This window comes from Bos grunniens, chromosome 24, assembly GCF_055505025.1.
Source record: "Bos grunniens cultivar Pamir isolate PY7600 chromosome 24, Bosgru_T2T1.0, whole genome shotgun sequence".
Taxonomy (NCBI): domain Eukaryota; kingdom Metazoa; phylum Chordata; class Mammalia; order Artiodactyla; family Bovidae; genus Bos; species Bos grunniens.
Window position 1 is genome coordinate 2,499,985 of NC_141188.1, and position 24,501 is coordinate 2,524,485.

The window sequence follows — 24,501 nt, forward strand, 5'->3', positions numbered from 1 at the left end:
ACAAAAATCTAAGTATTTTCCTTCAATAAAACTCCAGGAAAGTTAATCTCTAAATTCTGAAGCAAATGTTGTGCCTGTGTTAGCTAACATTTTCAACACTCCCTTCTTGGTGTGCTGACCAAGCAGAGCTCTGGGCAGAGCACCGGGCGTCCCACCAAGCGGTCAGCTGGTAGAATGAATACGTGGGCATTTCCCTGGCAAGCCTTCCCACACCCGCTGATTTGGCTGCTTGACTCAGAGTGAAAGAGAGGAAAATGGTCTCCCAGGCCACACAAACACTCATCAACGTCAGTGTTTCCACAAAGACGCTGTACCCACAAGAGGCACTCCAGTGTTTCCTGGAAGGAACGCCGCTGTCGCCTCGTCAAATATCACCTTGCTTCTGTTGCCCACATAAGCCTCCCTGGCTCAGCATTGCTAAGACACTTGTTTCTGATCATCAACGAGACTGTCACGCAGCATTTCACAGCATATGCAGAAAACACAGTGACTAGAGACATGTAATGCAAGTTCCTGACCTGAGGCAACTGCACACGCACCATGAAGAATTCTGATGGTTGGCTTTGTGCTGTGAGAGAAACAAACGACTTAAGGAACACATATTTATTTCTGATTACAAAAGTCGAGGTAAGTCTTATACTATTTTCCTTGAAAGATGAAGTAACTTGTATCAGGTGACTCAAACAAATTTAATTCTGTAGAGAATTTCAATAAAACTGCTCTCTTTTCTTCAAACAGAAAAGCCTTTTAGAGTGTTAGGTCAGTAGAAGAAAAAGCACTTTATTTTCCAGAACTGGTACTTTGAAAAAGAGAAAAGACTATTTTAAGACTAATTTAAAATTGATTCTTCGTTAAGCGCAGAAACATATTTAGTAAATACTAAAATGTATTGCTATTTATATTTTAATGGAAACTTTGCAATGAGAAAACAAACTTGGTTGAATCAAATGTTAAGCCCCTAAATCAGTGTCCTCTACACGTTTTACATTTTACTGTGTCATCCCTTCTGCTAAACCTGTATAACTGCATCCTCACACTATGAAAAGTGAGGAAAAGTGTCACGCTGAGGTGCATGTGAGCATCTCAGAGACAGACAGAGGTGCAGTCACACTTCATCCAGCGAGTCTCTCCAAGCTTGACTAAGCATGTTAATCTAAATATAAAACTGTTGATGGAAAAACTAGAACAAGCCAGATTTGCACAGAGCCTTGTACCTTTCTCATTTTGTAATCAGATTTTTTTTTTTTTGGCCCCACCAGTGGCATGCAGGGTCTCAGTTTCCCGCCAGGGATTGAACCCAAGCCTCACACAGTGGAGTGTGGAGTCTTAACCACTGGACTGCCAGGGCAGTGCCACATAAGCAGACTTTTTAAAAGGATATACAGACTTAAAAAAAGGATATGTGTGAATGCTAATATACTTATGTATAGGTAAGTATGAACATTCTTACTTCTAAGTCTGTAAGTATATCCACATCTGAAAGGTCTTACAGAATTTATCATTAGCTACAGAGATTATACATAATATTTCTTTCTTTCTCTTGTTATTGGGTATTATCTAATTTTTTTACTATAAATATATAAAATTGAAATGTGAGAAAATGATCATTAGTTTTTGTTTAAAAATAACTTATGTATTAACTTTCATGACTATAATTAGTATTTCCTATTAAGAGGATAAGGGGGAAACATGTCAAGTCTCTTTACATCATTAGTTTACTACAGAAAAGAAGAAAGAAATTAAACATAGTCATATTAAAAAACTGCAATAAAATCTGAATATTGTTCAATAGTTTCTATCAAAGACGGAAGTGCCCCAAAGAAGGAAGAGCACTCTTACCCAGCCTTTCTCGTTGTACAACAGAAATAGTCATGAAGGACACCACATAAAATTTCAGAACTGATAAAAGCAAAAGAATGAAGAAAAACAAGATTCATGAAAACAAAGGAAAAAACCCTAAGAAATCCCAAGAAAAGATGTGTTTGCTCAAGAGAGACGGGAGGAGATGGCCGTTGGCAGCTGCGGGACAGGGAGTTTGTTAACACCTGAGATAGGCCATGCGGATCTAGAGACTCCGCCCCTGGAGGCTGGCTGTCCTAGGGCAGGGCCCCCAGTGCAGACCTAGAGACTCCGCCCCTGGAGGCCGGCTGTCCTGGGGCAAGGCCCCCAGTGCAGACCTAGAGACTCTGCCCCTGGAGGCCGGCTGTCCTGGGGCAAGGCCCCCAGTGCAGACCTAGAGACTCTGCCCCTGGAGGCCGGCTGTCCTGAGGCAGGGCCCCCACTGGGGTTCAGGGCGGGGGGTGGGGGGGGTCGCCTCACATCAGGGGGTGGGGCTCACACCGGCAGATTCTGGGCTCAGGACTTCCAGTGCTGAGAGCGCTGGGGCCAAGGGTAACAGAATGGACCCCTCCACCTTCTTCTCAACGGGGAGTTTCAGGCACGCGCTCACTTCTCAGAGTCAGTGCCCGCAGTGAAAGGGAAGCAGCCATGGTTAGAGTCAGTCCCTTATCTTCCCTCTTTAGTTCTAAGTGGATCATTTCTTTCACACTGAGAACAACACATTCAATAACATCATATTCAATGAAACCAGACACTGGTTTTCCTCATCCTTAAACTCACCTTATGGGAATGATGTAGGAGAAGAGGAGGAGAAATCGGAAGAGACTGCGGTACCAGGGGCCTGCAAATCCCTGCAAGGTCACCATGACAACCGAGAGGGCAACCAAGGCCAGAAACAGTGCTTTGGTCAGCTGGTTGAGTTCAAGATCCAACAGACCAACCTGAAAGAAAATACAGAATTAGCAAAGAGCCACAGTGTCTCTAATTTTACAAGTCTAAATACATGGTAGGGATGACTTTCTTTTGTATTAGCCTTTATTACAATAAAACACATTTTCTTGGGAAAACTTATGACATTTACAGTTTTTCCCAAAAAGTGTTCTAGAGATTCAGGGAGAATTTCTGGAAATGAGTCCCGGTCCCCAGAAGGTTTCCAGAAAGAGGCTACTGAGAAAACACAAGTCCTGAGAGCCTCTCTCTGAACGAAGACGTTTTGACTACTGCTGGACAGAAGGGGACGCACAGGCGCACAGCCGGCTCCTGCGAGAGCACAGGTGCCTTTTCCTCCGCACGGGCCAGGCCAGAACAGGCCGGCTGTCTGTCATCCCCCTCAGCCAAGAGCCTCTCTGAAAAGAACTTCTCTTGATTAAGAAAAAAAGCAACAGATGGAATAGTTAGCTTGCAATGACAACTGGTTAATTTGCAGAAGTCCTCCACTGGAGGTTCTCCCAGGAAGGTATGCGACACTCAGATTCAGTTTGTGGATTATTTACCAGCTAAGCAAGATATGGGAAAATTATGTCAGTAAGAATTCATTCATTTTTTGTGTGTGATCTGTGCGGGATCTTGGAGGTAGAAAAGGTGAGACATCCAAACACCGCCCGTCCTACAAGCTAAGAGAACACAGCTCTTCTGAAGCATGCAACTTCACTTTCCAGCCCAGTAACCTCCACCCAGTCTTCCTCCCGGCCGAGTTTCATGGCTGAAAGACCACCGTGCAACGTGGTGTGGCGGGCAGGGAGGGGCGTGGGGAGGGCAGTGTGGGGCTTTGCAGAAAGGCTTTACAGCCGCAGAGAGGAGAAGGGACGCCACACTGCGGCTGAGATGCCTCAGGACGCCGTGTCCAGGCCAGTTTGGGTGCTGGCTGCGCAGCTTTGGGCGAGATGGGCGTGTTTCCCGTCCGTGACTGGGCAACTGGGGGGAGGAGGCGCACAGCACAGGGAGCACGGCCTCCAGCATGGAGCAAGACTACAGGCATGGTGCTACTGTTCTCACTACCAGGACCACTTTCTTTATTGCTGAGAACGTGCATCTGAGTCTCTGCTTACTAGCCGTGTGGCCGTGGAGAACGTTTCACACTCTCTAAGCCTCACTTTCCTCCATGGTAAACTGGCGCTGCCCATCTCCTAATGGAGGTGCCGGGAGCCCAGACAGCGTGCCCCACCCTCAGGCCAGGGCCCAGCAGGTGTTAATAGAGCTGCTTACTCCTAAGTTTTATGACACTAGCAGAAAAGTGAATCCTATAGGGTTATCTGTCATTTGAGTTTCTCCTGTATCTGGTACAAATTTTGAAAAAGAGAAATTAAAAAAGGAAACATGAATTACCAAAACTACCAACAGCAGGACTTGGGAGTCTGATTATCAACTCCATTTAAAAACCAGCATGACCAGGACAAATACCTTTATAAACACTTTAAATTTAAAACTTGAAGAATTACTAAGCTGCTTAATAACTGTTTACTTTGTAGTACCTTGTCAAATATCACTTCTCTGGCCAATAAAAGGCTAGTCTTTTCCATACCTCACATATTTAGTGTATATCTTGTTTTGATTAATATTTGCCACAAACCCTCATGATGTTAGAACTTGTAGTTAGAAAGCACTTGTAGTTAAAAAGAAAACTCTGTCAGAAAACCCATTAAGTGCAGCAGTGAAGAAAATTCATTCATTATACAAGTAAGTTTAAATGTCTACTACATTTTTTGCTAAACTCTAAGGTTATGAAAAATGAAGGTGTACAGTGGTAAAAGAATCACTTGCCAATCCAGGAGATGCAAGAGATGTGAGTTCAGTCTCTGGGTTTGGAAGATTCCCTGGAGAAGGGAATGGCAACCCACTTCAGTATTCTTGCCTGGAAAATTCTATGGACAGAGGAGCCTGGTGGGCTACAGTCCATGGGGTCACAAAGAGTCGGACATGACTGAGCACACATGCATGCTAAGGTTATGAAAACTGAGTAAACTACAAGATTTCACCTGGGGAGAAACAGTCAGTCTAGCAGGAAATGTTACATGTATTAAAAAGCAGAGACATTACTTTGCCAAAGGTCTGTATACTCAAAGCTATGGTTTTTCCAGTGGTCATGTACGGATGTGAGAGTTGGACCACAAAGAAGACTGAATGCCAAAGAATTGATGCTTTTGAACTGTGGTGTTGGAGAAGACTAATCATTCCTAAAGGAAATCAATCCTGAATGTTCGTTGCAAGGACTGAGGCTGAAGCTCCAATACTTTGGCCACCTGATGTGAAGAGCTGACTCATTTGAAAAGACCCTGATGCTGGGAAAGAGTGAGGGCAGGAGGAGAAGGGAATGACAGAGGATGAGATGGTTGGATGGCATCAGTGACCCAATGGACACGAGTCTGAGCGAGCTCCAGGAGATGGAGGACAGGGAAGCCTGGCTGCTGCAGTCCATGGGGTCGCAAGTCAGACGACCGAGCAACTGAACAACAACAGTAGGAAAGGTAAGATGAACACGAGTGATATGTCCTGTAAGAGAGGAATCTTCTCTAACCAAGCTTACGGACAAAGTTACCTCTTAGAACTGACGATCAGCATCGCTGTTGGTGGACACCTTATAGCCTTTAAAGAGGTTGCACAAGCAACGGGAATGACACCAGGTACCCAGAAGCAACACGACTGAAAGTGTGTTTAGTGCATGCACCCTACTTTCACACCCGACCCAGACACTGCAGGGTCCCCTGGGTGGGCTGGGAGCCACTGGGCCCTGGGGTAGGGGTGAGGGCTGAGGGTGATCTGCAGACCCCATCCCTCCGAGCCAGCCCCCAGCAGGCCCCGGCCCTCACTAAGCCCCCACCCTGCAGACTCAGCCCCTCAACTGGCCCCTTCCACCATGCCCTGCTCCTCACTATGTCCCCCAACACCCCAACAGGCCCAGGCCTGGGACACGTGGCTTCCTCTGGTCACGCTATTCAGACTAGGAACTCTGGAGACTTTCCCCGGGTCCTGGCGATGCTTCACGTCCACGTGCCTGCGGCTGATGAGGCCCTTCCCGGGCCTCATGGACTGGCCAGGTATGCAGCACTCCCTGGAGGTGGGGCGCCCTGCCTTCCTGGCGGTCACTTCCAGCACAGTGCCCCGGCAAGTGGGCAGTGGGGCCAGCTGGTCCAGGACGAGTCATTCGAACAGTGTTCTGGAAGCTTCTCCGGCAGCATGGGGCGGGGCCTCCATGAGAGCAGGCAGTGGGGACCTGGACGCCTGATTTATCAACTCCATTTAAAAACCAGCACGACCAGGACAAATACCTTGCAATCTCCACTACTTCAACTACTACATAGTTTATGCTTGAATTATTGAGAAAAATAGGGTTTTGGATTAAAATGAAGAAAAATTAAGCCAGGGAAGTAGAGCATGTTTCAAAGCCTGGGCCTCTGCGGTGACAAAGGCGGCCTGAGTTCCAGGCCTCGGGAGGGTCAGATGAAGTCATTACTCATTCAGTCAGGGAGAAAAGACTCAATTACCTCAACGTAAAGATGCTATCAATGAATGCAAAGTGCATATTTTACCCTATTCATCCAAATCCCATTAAAAAGTGAAAGGAATGATTTAATCTGGCCTTCCAGAGTTGGTCTTTTTTTGTAATAAAATAAAGAATCACTGTCTTGCAAAATGCATAACCACTACCTCACACTTTCCCCTGCGTTGCAGCAGTGAAGGAGGGTCTGTCAAGAGGCAGGAGGAAGTGGTCAGCAGTGGGCACCAAATTTCCTTTGAAACAATGCCCCATGTGGGACGGAAACGTTACCAGCGGCCACTGCACTCTGATGCACAGTTCACTCCAAGTGTCAATGTGCCTCCAGTGGAGGAGGACATGTGGTCAGCCGCCTGATGTGCCTGTAAGGCGGACATGCTGTCTTCTCCAAACACTTCCAGCTGAAAGGACGGAGTAACAAGTTCAGCAGAGTACACACAGCTTCTCAGCAGTGGGCTGTTCCCTGCCGTCTTTCAGGAGCCTTTTCTCAACTACGACTCTTCTTCCTGGAACACAACTGCACCACGCTACAGTATATATCAATAGTATGGTCTTATTGGAGAGGGGGGCTCAATTCTAACAAAACACAGCGAGGAGAACAGAGATATTTCAACTGTTTTTTAAAAGGTCATTTGCAATTAATTTTATACTCATTTTTCTAGAACACCCTTGAAAGTTTCTTCAACTTGCCTAAAATGCAGTCTGGACTCAAAAACTATTCACCATGAAAGCTAATTAACACTAAAGCTACAGATTCTATAAAGGTGGTAACTTGAGTTTTGATGTGAATCTCTTCCTTCTTTAAAAACTTTTAAAACACCTAAACAGGCCAGGTACCTTTTACTCCGATTTCAAAATCTTTTCACCCCTAACATATATTACTGATCAGTTGAAGTAATTATGACTGTACAAAAAAAGGTAAATTAAGTACACTAGGAAGTAACTTGCAACATTTTTGTAATTTCCTATATTAGTAAAGCAAATTTTCTTCCACTTGTCATAATATTTGTTTTACTTGAAACAACTGTGATAACAAAATTAAATACGCTACTGGAAATTTTAATCTCCAAGGGAAAATCTGTGCATAATGTCCAAGACACCACAATGGCTCTGGGAAGGGGCTGCTCTGGGGTAATGAGCACTATAATTGCCTGTATAATCTAAGACGCCACTAATGGCAGCGATCACAAATCCACTTAGCTCCTCTTTAATTTATGTACCAAGTTTTAAACAGCTAATGGTTCTCAGTAAAATAATGGTTTATACTAACAATGAAGGGTAAATACGGTAGCCTGCTTAATCAACGAAAGATCAGTCAGGTTTGTTAAGGCACTGGGGACGAATGAGACCCCACCTTATCTCAGCAACGCAGCGCCTCTCCAGCCTGTCTCAAAGTCCCCCCAAGTCCCCAAGAAATCAATGCAGAAGTCTCGTGTTATAAAAACTTAGTAGCAGAGAAAACGAAAGGCATTAATAAGCATCACCAACTGCTCTTCATGTGCTATTATCCTGGATTAATGTTATGTGAACATCCAAACTCTGTAACCTTCCTTCTAAACTCACATTTCCTTACCTACTACATGAAGGTATTCTACAATAACAAATCAGTAATGTGCAAAATGTCAAAAAGCCAATTTAAACTCTTGAAAAAACTTAAGTATCATTTTAATTTGTCCTGTATTTTCGCTGTAAACACATCTCAATTTGAAAAACAGAAAAGCCTCCAACCTACTAGCAAATACACTCAAGACAACTCTACACAGGCCGAAGCACAGCCTTACATGACAGAGATGACTGAGGGGAAACAGGGACATTGCTGTTGCTTGGTTTCCCTTTTAGCAGCTAAACTATTCTGGGATCAGCCCGTCGGTCCCACATCATTCAGAAATTGGGTTGTGACTACAAAGCTGACACAGGATCACTGCTTTAACCTCCTGAAATTACTATAAAAAGCACATATTTTTAAATATCTTAAAAACAAATCAGTCCCATATTTTCTACTTATGGCAGAATCTTAAAAATTAAAAAAAAAAAAAAGTAATTTTCAGTAATGTACTTCTGAAATTCTTACACTAAATGTAAACTTCTAAATGTTATGGCAATAACTTTTTCCAGTTTGGATTTTTAAAGTATTTTTTAAATTATAAAGTGATGCCATATAGCCCCTTTCCCCCTTCTTCTCCAGTTTATTTATTCATTCATGTTTGGACAAGAGCACCTTAGTCCTAAGTGTCTGCCCTGGATGCAGGCACCGCCCGCCCATAGACAACTCGGCTATTATCATTTACTGCCCCAGTGATCTGCGAAATAAGAAGTGCTTCTTTTAGCTGTTCTAGTCTATTGGCTCGATAATCTGTGCTTTAAAAGCTCCCTAAATAAGTATCAGCACAATAATTTTTAATGTTATATCACCTTAATTTTTAAAAGTCAAAAATCTATATTTACATGATACACATTTAAAAGTCTGTACTGAAAGAATAGTTCATATTATACATTTTTGCCTACAAATAAATTTTGCCCGACTATTCTATGTTTAGCACTTTAAGATTTTTTTCCCTTGCTTAGCATACATTATCACATATTTCTTAATATTTAACATTCAAAAATAAAATGGGGTTGCTATATTTTTCATGTAAACAAACAAAAAAAGGCTTAATGCAAAGCTTAGCTACTGAACCAGGAAGTATAGCGCTTTGCATATTACTGTGAGAAACTCAAAAGAATGGGAGACCCAACACGAGACCTCTCGGAGCTGACACTACCTTGGTGCTGATCAGCTCCGTGTTCAGGGCGATACATGCCATCAAACCAGTCTGCCAGCCAGACACAATAAACATGTTTGTTGTTAGGGGCAAAATTATTCCTAAAACCTACAAACAGATTACTTGCTGAGTTTGAAGGGGGCTTCATGAATGAAGAATGAGGCTGTCTTTTCAAACATTCAACCTTCCAGATCATTTGAGAAATTTCAATACTGGCTTGGGCATTTGCTATAAAACATATCCACTCAACATTTTATAATTGTCAAAACTGTCAGAAAATGGCACATTATCTATGAACATGTTACATACACATATACACACGTCAGATCTTTTTTTTTTTGCCAAATTCAGACTGACTTCTACATTCTTGTAGAATAATTTGGTCAAGCCTGTTACTATCTGACAGCATCTGTCATAGTAGAGCCTTTATTAAAGCATAACCAGTATATTAAAAAGTCATCAAATTTAAAGCAATATAGTGATTCTAAGTGGTAAAATTTTTTGTTTTTAATAATTATTAAATTATTTCAAATAGGTTCAACTTGTGACACATCAAAGCCATATTTAAAACCAAAAATGAGTAAACATAAATATGCAGAACAGTCTGGCAAGTATTTGTAAATTTAATTTGTACTCTATGTACACAACCTACATTAAAATCTATAGCACTTAACATTTAAAAACAATTTTCTAGTGGACAGTAGTCTGGTCTTATCTTACAACAGCCCACACAGCTTACTGAAAAGCCAGGGACGCAAGGTGACTGCCCCTTACGAGTCACTGTCGTCCGAACACTGTGCGGAGTGCGATCTGCGTGCGCTGCCGCCATGTTCCTGCTGCCATTCGGCTACTCGCCGCTTGTACAGTAACATTTCTTTGCTGGGAAGAGAAAGCGAAAGCCAAGGAGCAGCATGTTGTAGCTTCACCAGCAGAGGGCGCTCAAGTTTGATGCTTTTTTCCCCCGCTGACTGCTGAAAGCCGCCTTTTCATGAAGCAGAACTTTGATCTTCAATCAGCCAATTTAGTAAATTTAATACATGTTATCTTAGTTTTATTAATGAAAAAAATTACCCTAAATATCTATGTTGCCATGAAGAATCAAAGACAGAATTTATAGACTATAACATGATAAACTACATACGGGGGGAAATTTCCTAAAGAAAAACTTCCAGCAAATAAAGAATCATATTTTAAGATATGGCACCCAAAATACTGTAGGTAACCAGTACAACAGTATAGTGCTAAGGCTTTTAGAAAAAAAGATTCAGATCTACAAATTAAGTCAATAAAGTTGTAACAGCTTATATTAGTGGTACTGAGATCCTGCATGTATTTACCTTATTTTTGTCTTAACAATGTAGTAAGCTATCAGTTTTAACTGGTTTTGCCAAGACCACCCACCAATTCAAAATAATTGCGCCAACAGCCTAAGTTATCCACTGACACCAGAAACTTCAACATTCAACATTCATATAAGTGAAATTTGAGGTCAGGCATTTGATTTCAATTTAGTCTAATTAAATAAGCAGTTTATTTTGGTAATTTAATATTTACTTTAACAGATATTTTACAAATAGCATTAACCTACTCTTGAATTCTTACTATCTAAAAGCACAATACCCATGAGTTTAGGGATTAGTAACTGTGTTTAAACAAAAAAAAAAGTCTGGAAAAATGCCAGTAAGAGCAGGTTTTGTGTGTGGTCACTGGTACGCTAAGGAACTTTGTTTTATATTTCTTCAAAGATTTTTAAAGTCCCCACACTCTTGATAATTCTTTTTTCCCTTGAAACATGAAAAATAGATTTTCTTTCTAATAAAAGCTCTAAATGGTCCTGATATTTTTAAAGAAAGGTTTTTATTAGGAATCTTAAAATTTTAACAGACTCAGTAAGAAAGGGCTGTAAATCTGCTGAAATATGGGCAGTCGTTACCTTTCATTTTCTCGTGGATTTTTCATACTGAAGAGACTATAGTATTTACAGTTTTCTTCTGGGAGGTACGTGCATGTGTAGTTCTTTATTTTCTCCTGCATGTGCCAAGGCCCTTATTTTAAGTATCATTGTGCATATGTGTGTGTTCTAGAAACACCCTTAAGATACACTCTAAAATATAATTTATAAAATATATTACTGAATTAGAAAGTAATCTTCTCCTTTAAGCACATTAATAATACTGCTGTTAACATCTGGGCTCTGGGATTGCTCGCTGAGAGACGACTGCACACATCGCCAGAGCTTCTCACGCTGCCGCACCAGGGTCTCCGGCACAGGCCCGCCTCCTGTGAAAGTGCCTTCTGAACTCTGCAAAGAGCTGAAACAAGTACTTCCTGGCACCCAGAAGGGACACTGCAGGAATTACTCCTGCTACTGGCTTGGAACTGTGGGACCACAGGCGATGGGGAAGGCTGGGATTTAGAAGACACATCAGATCAGAACATGCCTCTTCCCAAGACAAGCGAGTGCCCGGCCAACCCCTGGTGGTCCCCCTTGAGCAGGAGGCATGGGGAACAGCTGGGCAGTCAGGTACCAGACCATCCCACTCCCTGGAGCTTGCCTGGGACACGGCCTGAACAGTTTTTTTTTTTTTTTTTTAAAGTGAATGAATTGGGGGTAGGAGGTGGGGAACACCCTCCACCTGCATATTTTCCTAATAAAATTTTGGGAAAAGGAATGGTTAAATTTTATCAGTAAACAAGGTCATTAATTTCCAGTGAAACTTTAACTTCCAGACCTAAATTTTTTTCATAAGAGGTCATGATAAAGATGAGTTCCTACAACAAAATCAGAGATTTGTTCAGTGATTCCAAATGTCACCATCTAAACTCTTCCTTTGGCAAACCAACATATTTTTACAGGTTTGTGCCAGGCAATGTATTAGACATTAGTTAACAATTTTTATATATAAGAGATTCCATGAAGTCTGGTTCCATTACGGACTACTTCCGTCCCATACATGGTAGTATAAAGTTGTTAATTCTAAGTTATAGTGTGTTAGAAAGCAAAAAGGATGATTAGCAGGAAAAACCCTTAACGCCTGCGTGCTGTGTGTGGTAGAGCTGAGTTCAGCGTGTTTCATGTCTGGTTCTCTGCGGGCGGCTTGGCCCAGCGAGAACCTACACTGCATCACAAAGCCTGCGATCAGACGGTGTCACCTGCCCCCGCATCGCTGCTGGGGTTATTGTGTAAATATGTGGGGATTTATGGGCCACTTAAGGTCTCCACCCCAATCTCCAGATATCTGGCACCCATCATGACATAAAACCACTCAGTAGTGTTTTTAAATCAAGAGTCATTAGCTGACGTGACAAGATCTGTGTCTAAGATATTTACTGGAAACAAAGCTATGATCACTGTTTCACTGAACTCGTGAAATTCCCAGTGAAATGCATATCACCTCTTTGTGATTATGTTAAACACGGGTAAAGATACAGAAAACACGGGTAAAGATACAGAAACCCTGGCCCTAAGGGCTGCTCTCAACCTGTCCCTACTCTGACCCACCACGCGGTTAATGATGGGTAAACGTACTCGCTTCTTAAGGCAGCGCAGGATGCAGGCAGAGGATGGCGGGAAGGGGAAAGGATGAGGAAAGGTACTGCCCTGGCCTAACACCTGACACCTGACTTTGAATCAATGTCAAAATCCATGGTTCTCATGATGTGCATTCTTTTGAAAGGAAAATGGAATTTAGCAGATTTACTGAAAATTTTAAATGACTAACATCATATGCTTAAATAAACTTTTCATCTTCCTAATTACCCTTTTATTATTAACTGTCTATTTAAGAGGTTTATTACTAGTATCTCAGCAAAATGTAACATACTTTAAACTATCTAAAATTTTTGTGATACGTCTTCAAAGACATTTTATGAACAATTTCATACTTAATGGCTTGTAAGCAATCCCAAGAGTTGGGAATTGTGTGAAAAGTTGCCCAGATTGACAGATAAAGTGAAAAGGTCTGTATTAATTTCCAAATAAAGAAATGCATGGCGTGGTATCGCACGATGATTATACTCTAAAGTACCAATTAGAACGCATCAGAAACCAGAGCAAGTTGACACTCTACAATAAAGCAAATAATTTCCAGTTGGAGGGGCAGAAAATGTTAATATGCAATGTTCAAGACTACAAGAATCTTTGTAAAAGGAAGTAGCTAATAAGGTTTAATGATGCATGTCAGGAAGCCTCAGTATGTAGGGAAACACAGCTGGCTTCATTTTGTAAACTATTTGATATACACATCTTTCTAGTTCGCGATTATCAGCTGTGCCAGTGCCATGGGGGACAGCTTAGCCTTCAGATCGGGGCATTCTTCTTGTTCTCTAAATTACAAGTAAAACACATTAATATAATATGGTGCTATAGGCGAGTGCTCTGAGCGCAGCTTATCTGCTTGAGGAAGAGGATTAAAGAAGTCTTCTGCAGAATGTCGTGGAAACAATCCCACCAGCCTAATCGGCTGCTGAGCGCCAGGGCCATGAAAACAAATCATAAAGCGACAACACACTTGGACTCAGAGAAGCCATAACTTTCACAAGGCGTTCACCATCCTTCCCACCGCGTGTATTAAATGCAAACCAGCTGAGCACTGCTCCTCCTGAGAACGCTCAGCCCACACTGGGCTTTCTCCCTGGGGCACGCGAGCCCGAGCCAGGAGGCCCTGCACCGCCCACGGTGGGCTGTGCTCACGCCACCTCCGCGAGGGCCTGCCATAGCAGGCGACAGCAGCGCTCTGCACCAACAAACCTTCCACAAGGAAGCCCTGTGTCAGGCGACTTCCACACTCGAAAGCTCTCAGACACAAGTTTATTCAGCCACTGGAAGACAACTGCTAGGTCACAACTCTGATACCAAATGTGTCAATCACTTGGACGCACTGATTTTAAATGTGAGTAAACGTATTCGCTGTTAAAAAAGTGCACCTAATGACAAAAGACGTTGCCCTAAACTAAAAGAGCTAGGGTTCTAGTAATTGGTCGAGAATAGTCTTATGGCAAAATACACCCCAGGTTCTCCCTGGGGTGGGCAGGCCATTCACAACCAGAGCCATTCAGTGGGACCCGGCCCCCAGACTCCCCCAGGCACCTGGCTGATCGCTGAGGCGAGGAGAACCCCAGGAGCACGGGACAGGCGGCACCATGAAAGGGCACCAGTGAGCTAGGAAACGCCTTGGAAATCTCCAGGTGATGTGTCAAGGCTTCTCCCTCAAAAATAAAGGCTGGGGATTTTGTGACAGGGCTGGAGCCAGGAGCCAGGAGCAGCGAGATTTCAGAAAGACTTTGGCATTTTGACAGGGGAGGCACCATCACTGCCACGTCAGCACCGGACTCACTTGTCTGTGTCCTACGTGAAAAAACATGCTTCAGACAAGCAAACAAAACACATAACCAATTTACTTTAACAAGATTAACTCCACATGAGTAACTAACACACAAAGCAGCTTCATTTTGGTTGAAATTGTTTATAACTGATCACATTCTGATTCCTTGTGACCTTGGCAATTTCCAAGCCAACGGCCTTCCTGGTTTGCCAGGTGCTTCTGCATGACTTCTGTTACGTGGTCCCAGTCCCGCCTGGTTACGGTTTCTCGTTCAGCCCATGGAGCAGAGGTGTGTGGCCAAGCTTGCAGCTCCTGGCCCCTGACTACAGCTGGGCTTCCCTGGCTGGCTGATGTGAACCAGAAATGATAATATTTCTGCTCTCATCATTAGATCTGCGGCTGGAATGTTCATTAACTACACAAACTTCCATGAGGTTCATGAAATGACTGGTCAGATCTTATCAAAATGCTTTCTTTCACTGTTTTTATTTAGCAGTGGTGAAACTTCCTCAACTGGCATCAGCTACTGTACTTTGGGAAAAGGAGGAGAGCCTAAACAAAGTGATTACACACCGCGGCCACGGGAGCAGAGAAAGCACAAGCTTGGTGAGGCCTGAGTCTTTCTCTGGTGAAGCAGCTCAAAGGCAAAGCCCCTGGCCTGCGTGCTCCCTGCAGAGCCCGCTGCCTGGGGGGCTTTCTGCCACGCGGCACGCAGGCTCTGCTGTGGATGACTCTGCCCAGCAGTGGCTGGCCCGGCGGGCAGAGGCCTCGGGACTCCGCTGTTCTTGAGACGGCCGGGTGGGGCAGGGGGCTTGTCGGTCAGACACCAGGGGCAGGGCAAGGTGAGGTGCAAGACTGGATCTAATGACCTCAAAGCTGCTAAACAGAAAGCACACCTGGAATTTCGGAAAACGAATGAGCAGCTGAGGAAACAATACATATGTTCACCTAAGATCTTAACAAAGGAACGCTGACGGAGGCCAGCTCAGGAAACCCCGCCCACGGGCTCAGCCCCTGAGTGTGACCGCAGACTCCACACGGTCAGCAGGCCGCCCAGACCGCAGCCAGAGCAAGCTCGGCGGGACGGGCAGGAAACCCCCGTCCTCCACAGCATGTCGGGAAAGCCCACCACTGACTGCGGACAGGGTGGGGGATACTGCTCGCACCTGCGGGTCCTGCCGTGGTTTGCGGCATTGTCTCCAGTGAACGGGGCTGTGGGAGGGCAGAGGAGAGCAGACCCCACGCTCTGAACTTGGCCTGCTTGGATGTGTTCGCTTTGGACTCGGAAGCGTCCAGCCAGGCCCCGCCACCCTTGGGCCATGGTCAGCAGGACCGTCCCTGCTTGCAGCCCAGGCCACATCACCGCCTCGCCCCAACGTCCTGAGTGACGAGAACACCACCCCAGACCCTCAATCCCGCGTGGCGGGAAGCGTCCTGTGCCTTTACTCCTCAGGCTGGTCGGCCACAGCTAGAAGGCCCGAGCCCGGGTCCGAGGCTCTGGGGCACTCACCCAGCCTGGTTGTTCCCAGGCACCCGGTCTGTCATCAAGGGGAGAAAGCCCTCAGCCGTTTCCCTCTGAGTCTCTGCTGCCCTCCGGCTGCCTCGCTGCTGCTCCCGTACAGTGCCCCACGCCTGCTGAGGCACACACACCCGCGGATGCTCTGTCCTGTTGTGTGTCCCCCTTCTTCATTCTTCTTTCATTTGGCTTCTCGGCCTGGAAGTTCCTGACGTATCTTCCCGCTCACAGGTCCCGTCTGCGGCTGGGTCCCGTCTGCGGCCGCGTCTCCCGTCTTGGCTCCTGTAATCTCTCGCGGGCACTCTTGGTTTCTGCTACGCTGACCTCGACTTCCTCGCAGTTTCTGCCTCCCCGCTGATGCTTCCGTGCCTGTCTGGGCGCGCTGTCTGCTCCCCTTCTTGGGGCCCTTAGCGTGCTGACCTGACTTCTTCCACATTCCCCGTCTGGTAGCCCAGGCCTGACGTGTGCCTTCTCAGACCGCCTAACCTCCCCTTTAGTCTACGGCTCGTAATGTGTACTCACAGTGCAACACACAGTAGTATCCGATAAAAACCGCCAGTGTTCCTGCCTGGAGAACCCCATGGATGGAAGAGCCTGGTGGGCTACAGTCCACGGGGTCGCAAAGAGTCGGCCAGGACCGAGAGACTTAGCATGCAGGCAGTAAGCGCTGAGGTGAGAGCCTCAGTGAGAGGCTCTACGTCAGCCTGGGCGGGACCGGTGTGTCGGATGCTGCTGCAGCCGTGGTGACTGAGGCGGCCAGCTCCTCCAGTGCCCCGAGTGTGCCCCTGCCGACTCTGGGCTCCTGAGGGGCAGCTCCTCAGAGTCCATGTCTTAGGGCTCTCTCAGCTGGAGCCCCGCGGGTGTGGAGGTGCAGGGTGGGGAAAGAGTGACTCGCCCAGGTCACCTTTATGGGTGCTTCTCGATCCCACCCCACAGGGGACCGGGCGGATGAGGGGATGGGGCAGGACGCCCTCCCAGAAGAACGGGGGACAGGCAGTCCCGTCCACGACTGTGCCTGTCGCTCAGGACCTGCTCCTCAGTCTGCCGTGCCTCCCAGAGGAGGGAGGAGCCCCTTCCGGGACCTTGGGCGAGACTCACACTGCAGCCCCAGGGTGGTCGAGCCACACTCGCCCCTCCAGCACTTCGTCTACAGGCCGTGTGGCTTTCCCACAGCTGGCGGTTCGGGGCTCCTGCAGCACCCACGCCGGGAGGCCGGGACTGCACCGGGTGTGTCACTGGGTCTGGGGGATGGGCAGCAATTCTCTGTCCACTTGGTCTTTCCTGCTGCAGGGCCCGGAGGGACGGCCTCTGAGGGTGACACTGGAAGAGGCGACAGTTTCCAGCGGCCGGGCCCTGCGGCTTGGCTGGACGCGGAGGCCGCGCAGAGGCCTGGGGCTGGCGGGGAGGGCCCGGCACAGGGGCAGCGCTCTGCAGACAGGAGCCTCGGGCACATGCGGCCCGCCTGCTGCTGCCCCTCGCCTCCTCTGCATGGCCTCCAAGGGCCCGGACAGCAAAGCGCAGCCGGGGACTCGGGCCCCTGCTTCTCCACCGGAACAGGGCAGCCCTGCTGGACAGTCACACGGAAAGTCGGAGGTCTGTGGCGACCTTGTGTCCGGCAAGTCCGTCTGTGCCGTTTCTCTAGCATCTGCTCACTTCATGTCTTTGTCGTGTTTTGGAAATTCTCGCAATATTTCAAACTTTTTTATTGTTATCAGACTTGCTAGGGTGATCTGGGATCAGTGACCTCTGATGTTACTACTAAGACTCGCTGAAGGTGCAGATGGTCGGCATTTCTTAGCAATAAAGTATTTCTAATGAAGGCATGTACTTTGTTTTTTAGACATAATGCTACTGAACACTTACTAGACTGCAGTGTAGTGTAAACCTAACTTTTATACGCACTGGGAAACCCCAAATTCGTGTGACTTTGCTGCAGTGGTCAGGAGCCGAGCCCACAATATGTCAGGTACAGAAACTCAAACTCTGAGCACCAGACTACTATAGTTTTTCTTTACGTTAGTATTTTAAAATACTCAGTGCTGTTGTGCCCCTAACTAGATTTTTTAGCATCTCTGAAGTGTCTGGTGTCTTGTCTCCTTCCACAGGCTACAGAGGCCTCGATGTTCAACAGTCTGAAGTGGGTCCCACAGACCTAACGGGCTTTCCACCTCATCTTTTATGCCAGCCGTGCTTGGAGCTATCAGAGCAACTGGCCTCTGTGTCTCTGCTGGGCCCGTGGCCCTGGCTCCAGACGTGGCTCCAGCATCAGCGGCATGGGAGACCCTCGGGGGATCAACCCTCGACTGCTTCTTCAGCCCCCAGCTCCTGCCACTTCCCCCAAAACTCATAGCTAGCCACGCTGAGCCGCTCCGGTGCAGGCCGCTGACCTGGGACACCGGGGTCTCCCTCCACACAAGGCTGGCTCCCCTCAGTCAGGCATCCCTCACAAGCCAGAGGGTCAGTTTTCAGTGCTCCTCAACCCCCTATGAACATGAAGGCTATCAAGGTCAAGTGAGTTTCATGCAGTCTGTTAATGCATCTGCCATGTGGACAGAGGGCGACGGCTCCTTGAGGGAGATGTGCCCGCACCTGCATCCTAACTGCTCCCGGGTTAGTTAGGGGGAGCAAGGGCAGCGCTGCAGTGGCCGGCATTCTGGCGAGAAGTGACCCACTGAATGGCCATGGAGCACTTACACTCCATTTACTAGCAAGAGACATAACCTGCATGTAAACAGAAAGCAACAACTTTATATCAACAGTAACGGCAGCAGCTAGCTGGACCTGCACATGACAACCAGAACTAACAAAGAAGTTCAGGTCAGACAACAGGCAGAAGCAGGCTGGACCAGCAAGGGGAGAAACTGGCCTTCCTGGATGTTAAAAGGATGACCAAGCAACTCAAATTTTAGTCTGAAAACTAACAGTGTAGCACTAGGAAAATAACGGGCTTCCCTGGTGGCTCAGCGGTAGAGAACCCCACTGCCAACACAGGAGATGTGGGAGATGTGGGTTCCATCACTGGGTCGGGAAGATGCCCTGGAGGATCTTGCCTGGCAGCCCACTCCAGTATTCTTGCCTGGAGAATCCCATGGACAGAGCCGCCTGGCGGGCTACAGACCATGGGGTTGCTAGGAATTGGACACGGCTGAGCATGCATACACAACAAAATAACAAACAAGACTTTTGTACTTCTTGAAGTAATTATAGTCATTCCAGGGGAAAATATTTAAACTACCCTTCAGCTGCTTTTAAACCTTACACTTGAAATCTCTCCTGACATTACCCTTACTTTGTAGAGGATGTGGACCATGAGCGTCCTGCTTTCTGTCCTTAATGCATTAACTCAGCATTAAGAGAACGTGCAGTCACAACCTAGCATTCTACACATCCTTACAAGGACCAAACACATGAATTGAATGAAACTGTGCAAATCATGTGATACTTTAAAAGAATTTACTTTTGTTTTACTTAATTAGCAACCATAAATTACCTTTAAAATTGTCACGGCCTTCATCCAGAAAGCCAAAGCTGAGAGCGTTCTCTCGAGAGAGGACTGAGTTCTACAAAAGGACGCAAGGAGACTTTCAGTCCGATTCCCTCCTGCGATCTACAGCACACTCCTCGGGGACCGAGCTCACTGCTCACGAGGCCAAGGACACACACCCGCCCTCCTGAAATGAGGCACTGCAGTGTCACCACATTCATCTCAAGTACGGAGCGAAGGCAGCAGCTCAGACTGAAATTAAACCTTGGAAGCAGTCATTTTTTATATTGTTTGGAATTAAAAACATATTAAATTGATCCATTATGAAAATTCTGTTCTCTATATTGTGTGTTTCAGACCATGTCTGTATCTTAAGGCTATGGAACAATTTTTGTAATTGTAATAAAAAAACAAATTATTGACTTTAACTTAAGAAAATTGTTGCTCAAATGACTAAATATTCATTTAGAACAAAACAAATCCTTCTCTGAAGTGTATGGTGCACCAGTTGCTCATTTCCACAGGTTAATGAACTGTAGGTAGCAATGTTACATCTGTCATTTTTCCTGGGTCTCATTTTTACGCCTTTATTTGCGGGCCTGGGAGGGTTTCCACGCCGCACATAACGTGGTGTCGGCTGTCGGCACTACTGCAGGAGCGAAGGAGCCTCCTCCTTTACACCAGCACTAACAGGCAAGTGAGCAGAAACCGAGGGGTGACTTTGAGCGAGGAGACACACATCTGAGTTCTAGTCCTAGCTTCCTAAATGTGTCCGATAACTCTGATATCACCTCACCTGCAACATTTGAAAAAACTGTCCTTACTGCCAGCACAGCAAGTGCCATCTAAAGTAGTCATTTATTAAGTGTTTACCTACTTGGGCAGTAAGTGCATTTTCAAAGTTCTAGGAACAAACATTTTTGTTGTGCCACTGCATAAAACACACAAAGACTGTGTGTTAAAGGACATTGAGAATTTTCAATCTGAGACCCTGGTTTGTGAAAGATCCCCAGTGTTCTCCCTACTTGCTGCAAGTGATAAATCCTCCCTTTTTTCCTCACCAAAAAAAAAAAAAAAAAAAAGAATTTTAAATCCTTTTAGAGTGTTAGGTGCCACCTTTTCATAAATTCATAACTTTTAATGTAAATGATTCCTCTGCTTTATCTGTTTTGAAAGTACAAAATTTTGTAAATTAAATCAGCTTCAAAAACTAAGAATAATCAAAAAAGATTGCTTAGGTGCAGTTCTGTCTGTAACGGGATTTCGCTGGCTTGCTCAGAAATGTCAACATTTCAAGGGAAACAAAAGAGCTTCAGGTGCCCCCCAGTGGAACCTGCTCCTCTGCGGCCCAATCAGCATCTCATTACAGCTGCCTCTCTGGCCTCTCCTGGTCAGAGCAGATTATTTCCAGCGCTCTTTCCTCCTCCAGAAATGAAGTGACTTCACAAACATGCACTGAGACTTCAGCACATGGACTCTGGTCTTTCGAGTCTCGTAGCATAAATTCTAATGAGCCCACTCTCCAGTCTACAGAACTAACTAACCCATCCTCATTAACTAAGCTGAACTAAGGCAGCTCAAATAGTACCCAGCACTGTTAACTAACAGGATGAAGCTGGTCAGAAGAAGCACCCAACAGATTGTGAGCACCCCCATCGGACCAAATTCCTTTTGTATCTCCTCTCCGTTTAATGCTCTCAACACAGCAGCATCGCGATGCAGAAGCGAACCTGGTAGGTAGGGGCACGCCGGGAGGGACAGACCTGGAAGGGCACTGATGAGGCCCATCCAGAGGTCTTCCCAAGATGTCACCACCAGACCAAAATTTAAAGTATTGATAAGCAAGTATTTCAACTAGTATATTTTACTGAAGCTTTCTACAGAAGGCACTGTTCACTGGTGGAGAGGACTAATTAACCTTCACTAGTACATTTTGGGCTCGTTATCCTATTGTCTCTTGAAAATATTACTAAGAAATACACTGGCACACCAATTACAATTTACATTATAATTAATTTATCCTACTGATAAACTAACAATTATTACGTGTGGTCATTTATCTCATAGAAGTTTTATATTCTAATTGGGTTCAAATAATAGGGCTCAAAAAATTTCCTTCTGACTTCAATGCCTCAAAAAAATATTTGATTTTGATGGTATTAAGCAGTTTAAGAAGAAGCCACATTGAGCAAAGTAAGTCAGAGAAAGACAAATATATTATACTGCTTATACGTAGAATCTAAAAATGGTACAAATGAACTTATTTACAAAACAGAAACAGAGTCACAGGTGTAGAAAACAAACTTATGGTTACCAAGGGGGCAGTCAGGGGACGGATAAACTGGGAAATTGGGACTGACACATACACGCTGCTGCTGCTAAGTCACTTCAGTCGTGTCCGACTCTGTGCGACCCCACAGACGGCAGCCCACCAGGCTCCCCCGTCCCTGGGATTCTCCAGGCAAGAACACTGGAGTGGGTTGCCATTTCCTTCTCCAATGCATGAAAGTGAAAAGTGAAAGGGAAGTCGCTCAGTCGTGTCCGACTCTTCGCAACCCCATGGACCGCAGCCTACCAGGCTCCTCCGTCCATGGCATTTTCCAGGCAAGAGTACTGGAGTGGGGTGCCAATAGATAACTAAAAAGGACCTACTGTACACAGGGAACTCTTCTCAATACTCCGTGATGCCCTACATGGGAAAAGAATCTGAAAGAGTGATGTATGTATATATATAACTGAGTCACTTCGCTGTACAGGGGGAACTAACACAACATTGTAAATCAACTCAATTTCAATAAAATTAAAAAAAAAAACAAACATAAAAAAACCCAAGCCTTTCAGAAATGTTTGATGTGAATAACTGTCCCTCAAAAAGAAACCTTAAGCAGTTAGCAGCTTATTACAGTGGGAAAAGTCAAACTCACATGATATATTTTAAAGTTTTGCAAAAGGAAACTACTAGATGAAAATGCTTATTACGTAGGGGAAAAGAAAGCTATTTAACTTCATGTTAAATGTATCATATACATGCTCAGTTAATGTGGTTGTAAAAAAGAAAGTTGGGTACAGTAGCTACTCTAATGTCAACATACTGGAGTTTCTTTTAAAAATGATATCCAGAATACATTTTTAGGCGTGTGAAAAGACAATTAAGTTGAAACCAGATGTGTTTCTGAGGAATACACTTATTTTTAAATTATTGGTCAGAAAAATGTAACTATGGAGGGGAAAACCGTGAACCACTGCTAAGTACCGTGACCATTCAGTACACGGGTGGGCACCGTTCAAGAGGCTAAGACAGCAGCGGTACCAGGATGAGGCGGCACAGAGCCCGGGGCTGCCTCTGGAGTGGGCACCAGACCACCGTCGCCAGGGACCAGGGGTGGCAGAGGGCCGGGCGCTCCCACACACGCAGCCAGTAGGCACGGGGAGAGGCTGGGCTGGAACTCGGCCTCCACACCCCCGCTGGGGTCCTCACCCACGACAGCCCCAAGGACAGGCACCCCGCACACCCTGCCGGGGGGCAGCCAAGCCTTCCCCTAGCTAGCTTCTCTCTCAAGAAGCAGGAAGCATGGTGGGGGCCGAAGGGTCCTGCCCATCCCCCCTGCCTTCCCACACAGCAAGCAAACCAAGTGACTTCCCTTCTCTTCCAGCTGACCCCTGGCTTCGAATCTTCCCCAACCAAGTCTGCTTCTGAACCCACGCGGCTCATGACCCGTTTCTCTTCATGGTGACCACGAAGGGACCCCCTCTGCCTAACAACCTAGGGCACTACACCCCAGGTACCCACCACGGTCCTGGGGCTGCCAGCCCTCCTGGGAAGGTGAAATGTACCGTGAGAATCTGAAAACAGGAAAACCTTGTCTTCCTCTGCTGTCTTCATTCACGACACAGTCATCCATCCACTCTGGTTTCATCCAGAAGTTTTCCAAGTTGCTCATTTTTCATCTCACTACATCTTTCAGACCGTATTTCTCACCCACACTGAAAGGCCTTCATCAGAAATGCTCCTGGGAGTAAGTTTTGCGAGCTTATATAAATTAAGATGGAAATGTCATGATAAAGCAGTCATCGCAAGTCCCACTTATTTCTAACAGTTTTCATGGCCCCAGGACAAGGAATCAAGGATTTCAAAATACAAAGGCACTTATGAAAACACTTATCTGTTTCCTCAATAAATTGTACTTCTCTGTTAAGAAACTGATTACAGGGAATTTAGTTCAGAAATGATGTTGTTGTTGTTGTTTAGTCACTCAGTCGTGTCCGACTCTGTGACCCCATGGACTGTACACGCCAGGCTTCTCTGTTTTGCCATATTTCCCGGAGTTTGCTCAAACTCATGTCCATTGAGTCGACAATGCCATCCAATCATCTCATCCTCTGTTGCTCTCTTTTCCTCCCACCCTCAATCTTTCCCAGCATCAAGGTCTTGACATACTATCAATTACTACTTACTTTATACACAACAAATGACGAGTAAGACCTCATTCAGAAATTTACGTAAAAACTTGTCTTTTTAGCGGTACAAAGTATTTACTTTAAATAACAAATATGCTGTTTCCTATTCAGAACACCTGCCTTACAATCAAATTCATATTTAAAAGGAACTAGGGCCTGAATCCAAGTTTTCCGGTTGAGATGTTTGCTGTACACTCTGATAGAGCATCATGTCTCAGAGGTTATCATTAGGACTGCTTCTTCATTCAGCATCTTGCCTCTGTATTGCTTTCCTGAAATTATAAGTTTATTTATATTCACACTGCTGATGAAGAAACACAACTTTTAATTGTGAGCAGCTGTAATATCCGAGTGCGCGGCTGAGCAAGTGCAGCGAGGCGGTGTGTACTGTCACAGCTCTGAGGGCCACCAGGGGTCTTGTCTACGTGCCACTGAATTACTTTATTGGAGGTTTGTTTCTCGAGTTAATCTTCTCCTGATGAGGCTTCGAAACACTATGATTTGTTAATATTAATAACAGTTATCCAAAAAAAGCACTCCCAAAGCCTTTCTATCTCTGTGGATTGACTGTAATACCATATTCCACAACATGTAGCTCTTTTGTGAACCACATGATCCCATTTTTA

The 24,501-nt window shown here is 45.6% G+C and overlaps 2 protein-coding genes across 18 annotated transcripts in view; one reads left to right on the forward strand and one right to left on the reverse strand.

Moving 5' to 3' along the window:
* ATP9B (ATPase phospholipid transporting 9B) overlaps positions 1–24,501 on the reverse strand; it is a 151,591-nt gene that overhangs the window by 43,296 nt on the left and 83,794 nt on the right. For 9 of the 13 annotated variants that reach the window (XM_086372096.1, XM_086372092.1, XM_086372101.1 and 6 more), the window contains one exon: positions 2,620–2,780. In XM_086372096.1, coding sequence (XP_086228222.1) covers positions 2,620–2,705 — 86 coding nt within the window. In that variant the 5' untranslated portion in view covers positions 2,706–2,780. Of the gene's footprint in view, positions 1–2,619; positions 2,781–9,832; positions 9,961–24,501 lie in introns of those variants that run through there. The other 4 variants (XM_086372104.1, XM_086372097.1, XM_086372103.1 and 1 more) reach the window with 2 other exon arrangements.
* On the forward strand, positions 207–7,394 carry LOC147345827 (uncharacterized). 5 transcript variants are annotated; one of them, XR_015153365.1, is made up of 5 exons: positions 207–627; positions 1,260–1,430; positions 4,917–5,303; positions 5,732–5,873; positions 6,508–7,394. XR_015153365.1 is itself a non-coding variant. In XM_086372105.1 (5 exons), the coding sequence occupies exons 3-5, from the start codon at positions 5,309–5,311 to the stop codon at positions 6,686–6,688; spliced, it is 474 nt and encodes a 157-aa protein (XP_086228231.1). In that variant the 5' UTR covers positions 207–627; positions 1,260–1,430; positions 4,917–5,308; the 3' UTR covers positions 6,689–7,394. The 5 variants fall into 5 exon arrangements, 2 of the variants coding, with proteins under 2 accessions (XP_086228231.1, XP_086228232.1); XR_015153366.1 differs by having other exon boundaries at positions 6,511–7,394; XM_086372105.1 differs by having other exon boundaries at positions 4,917–5,459.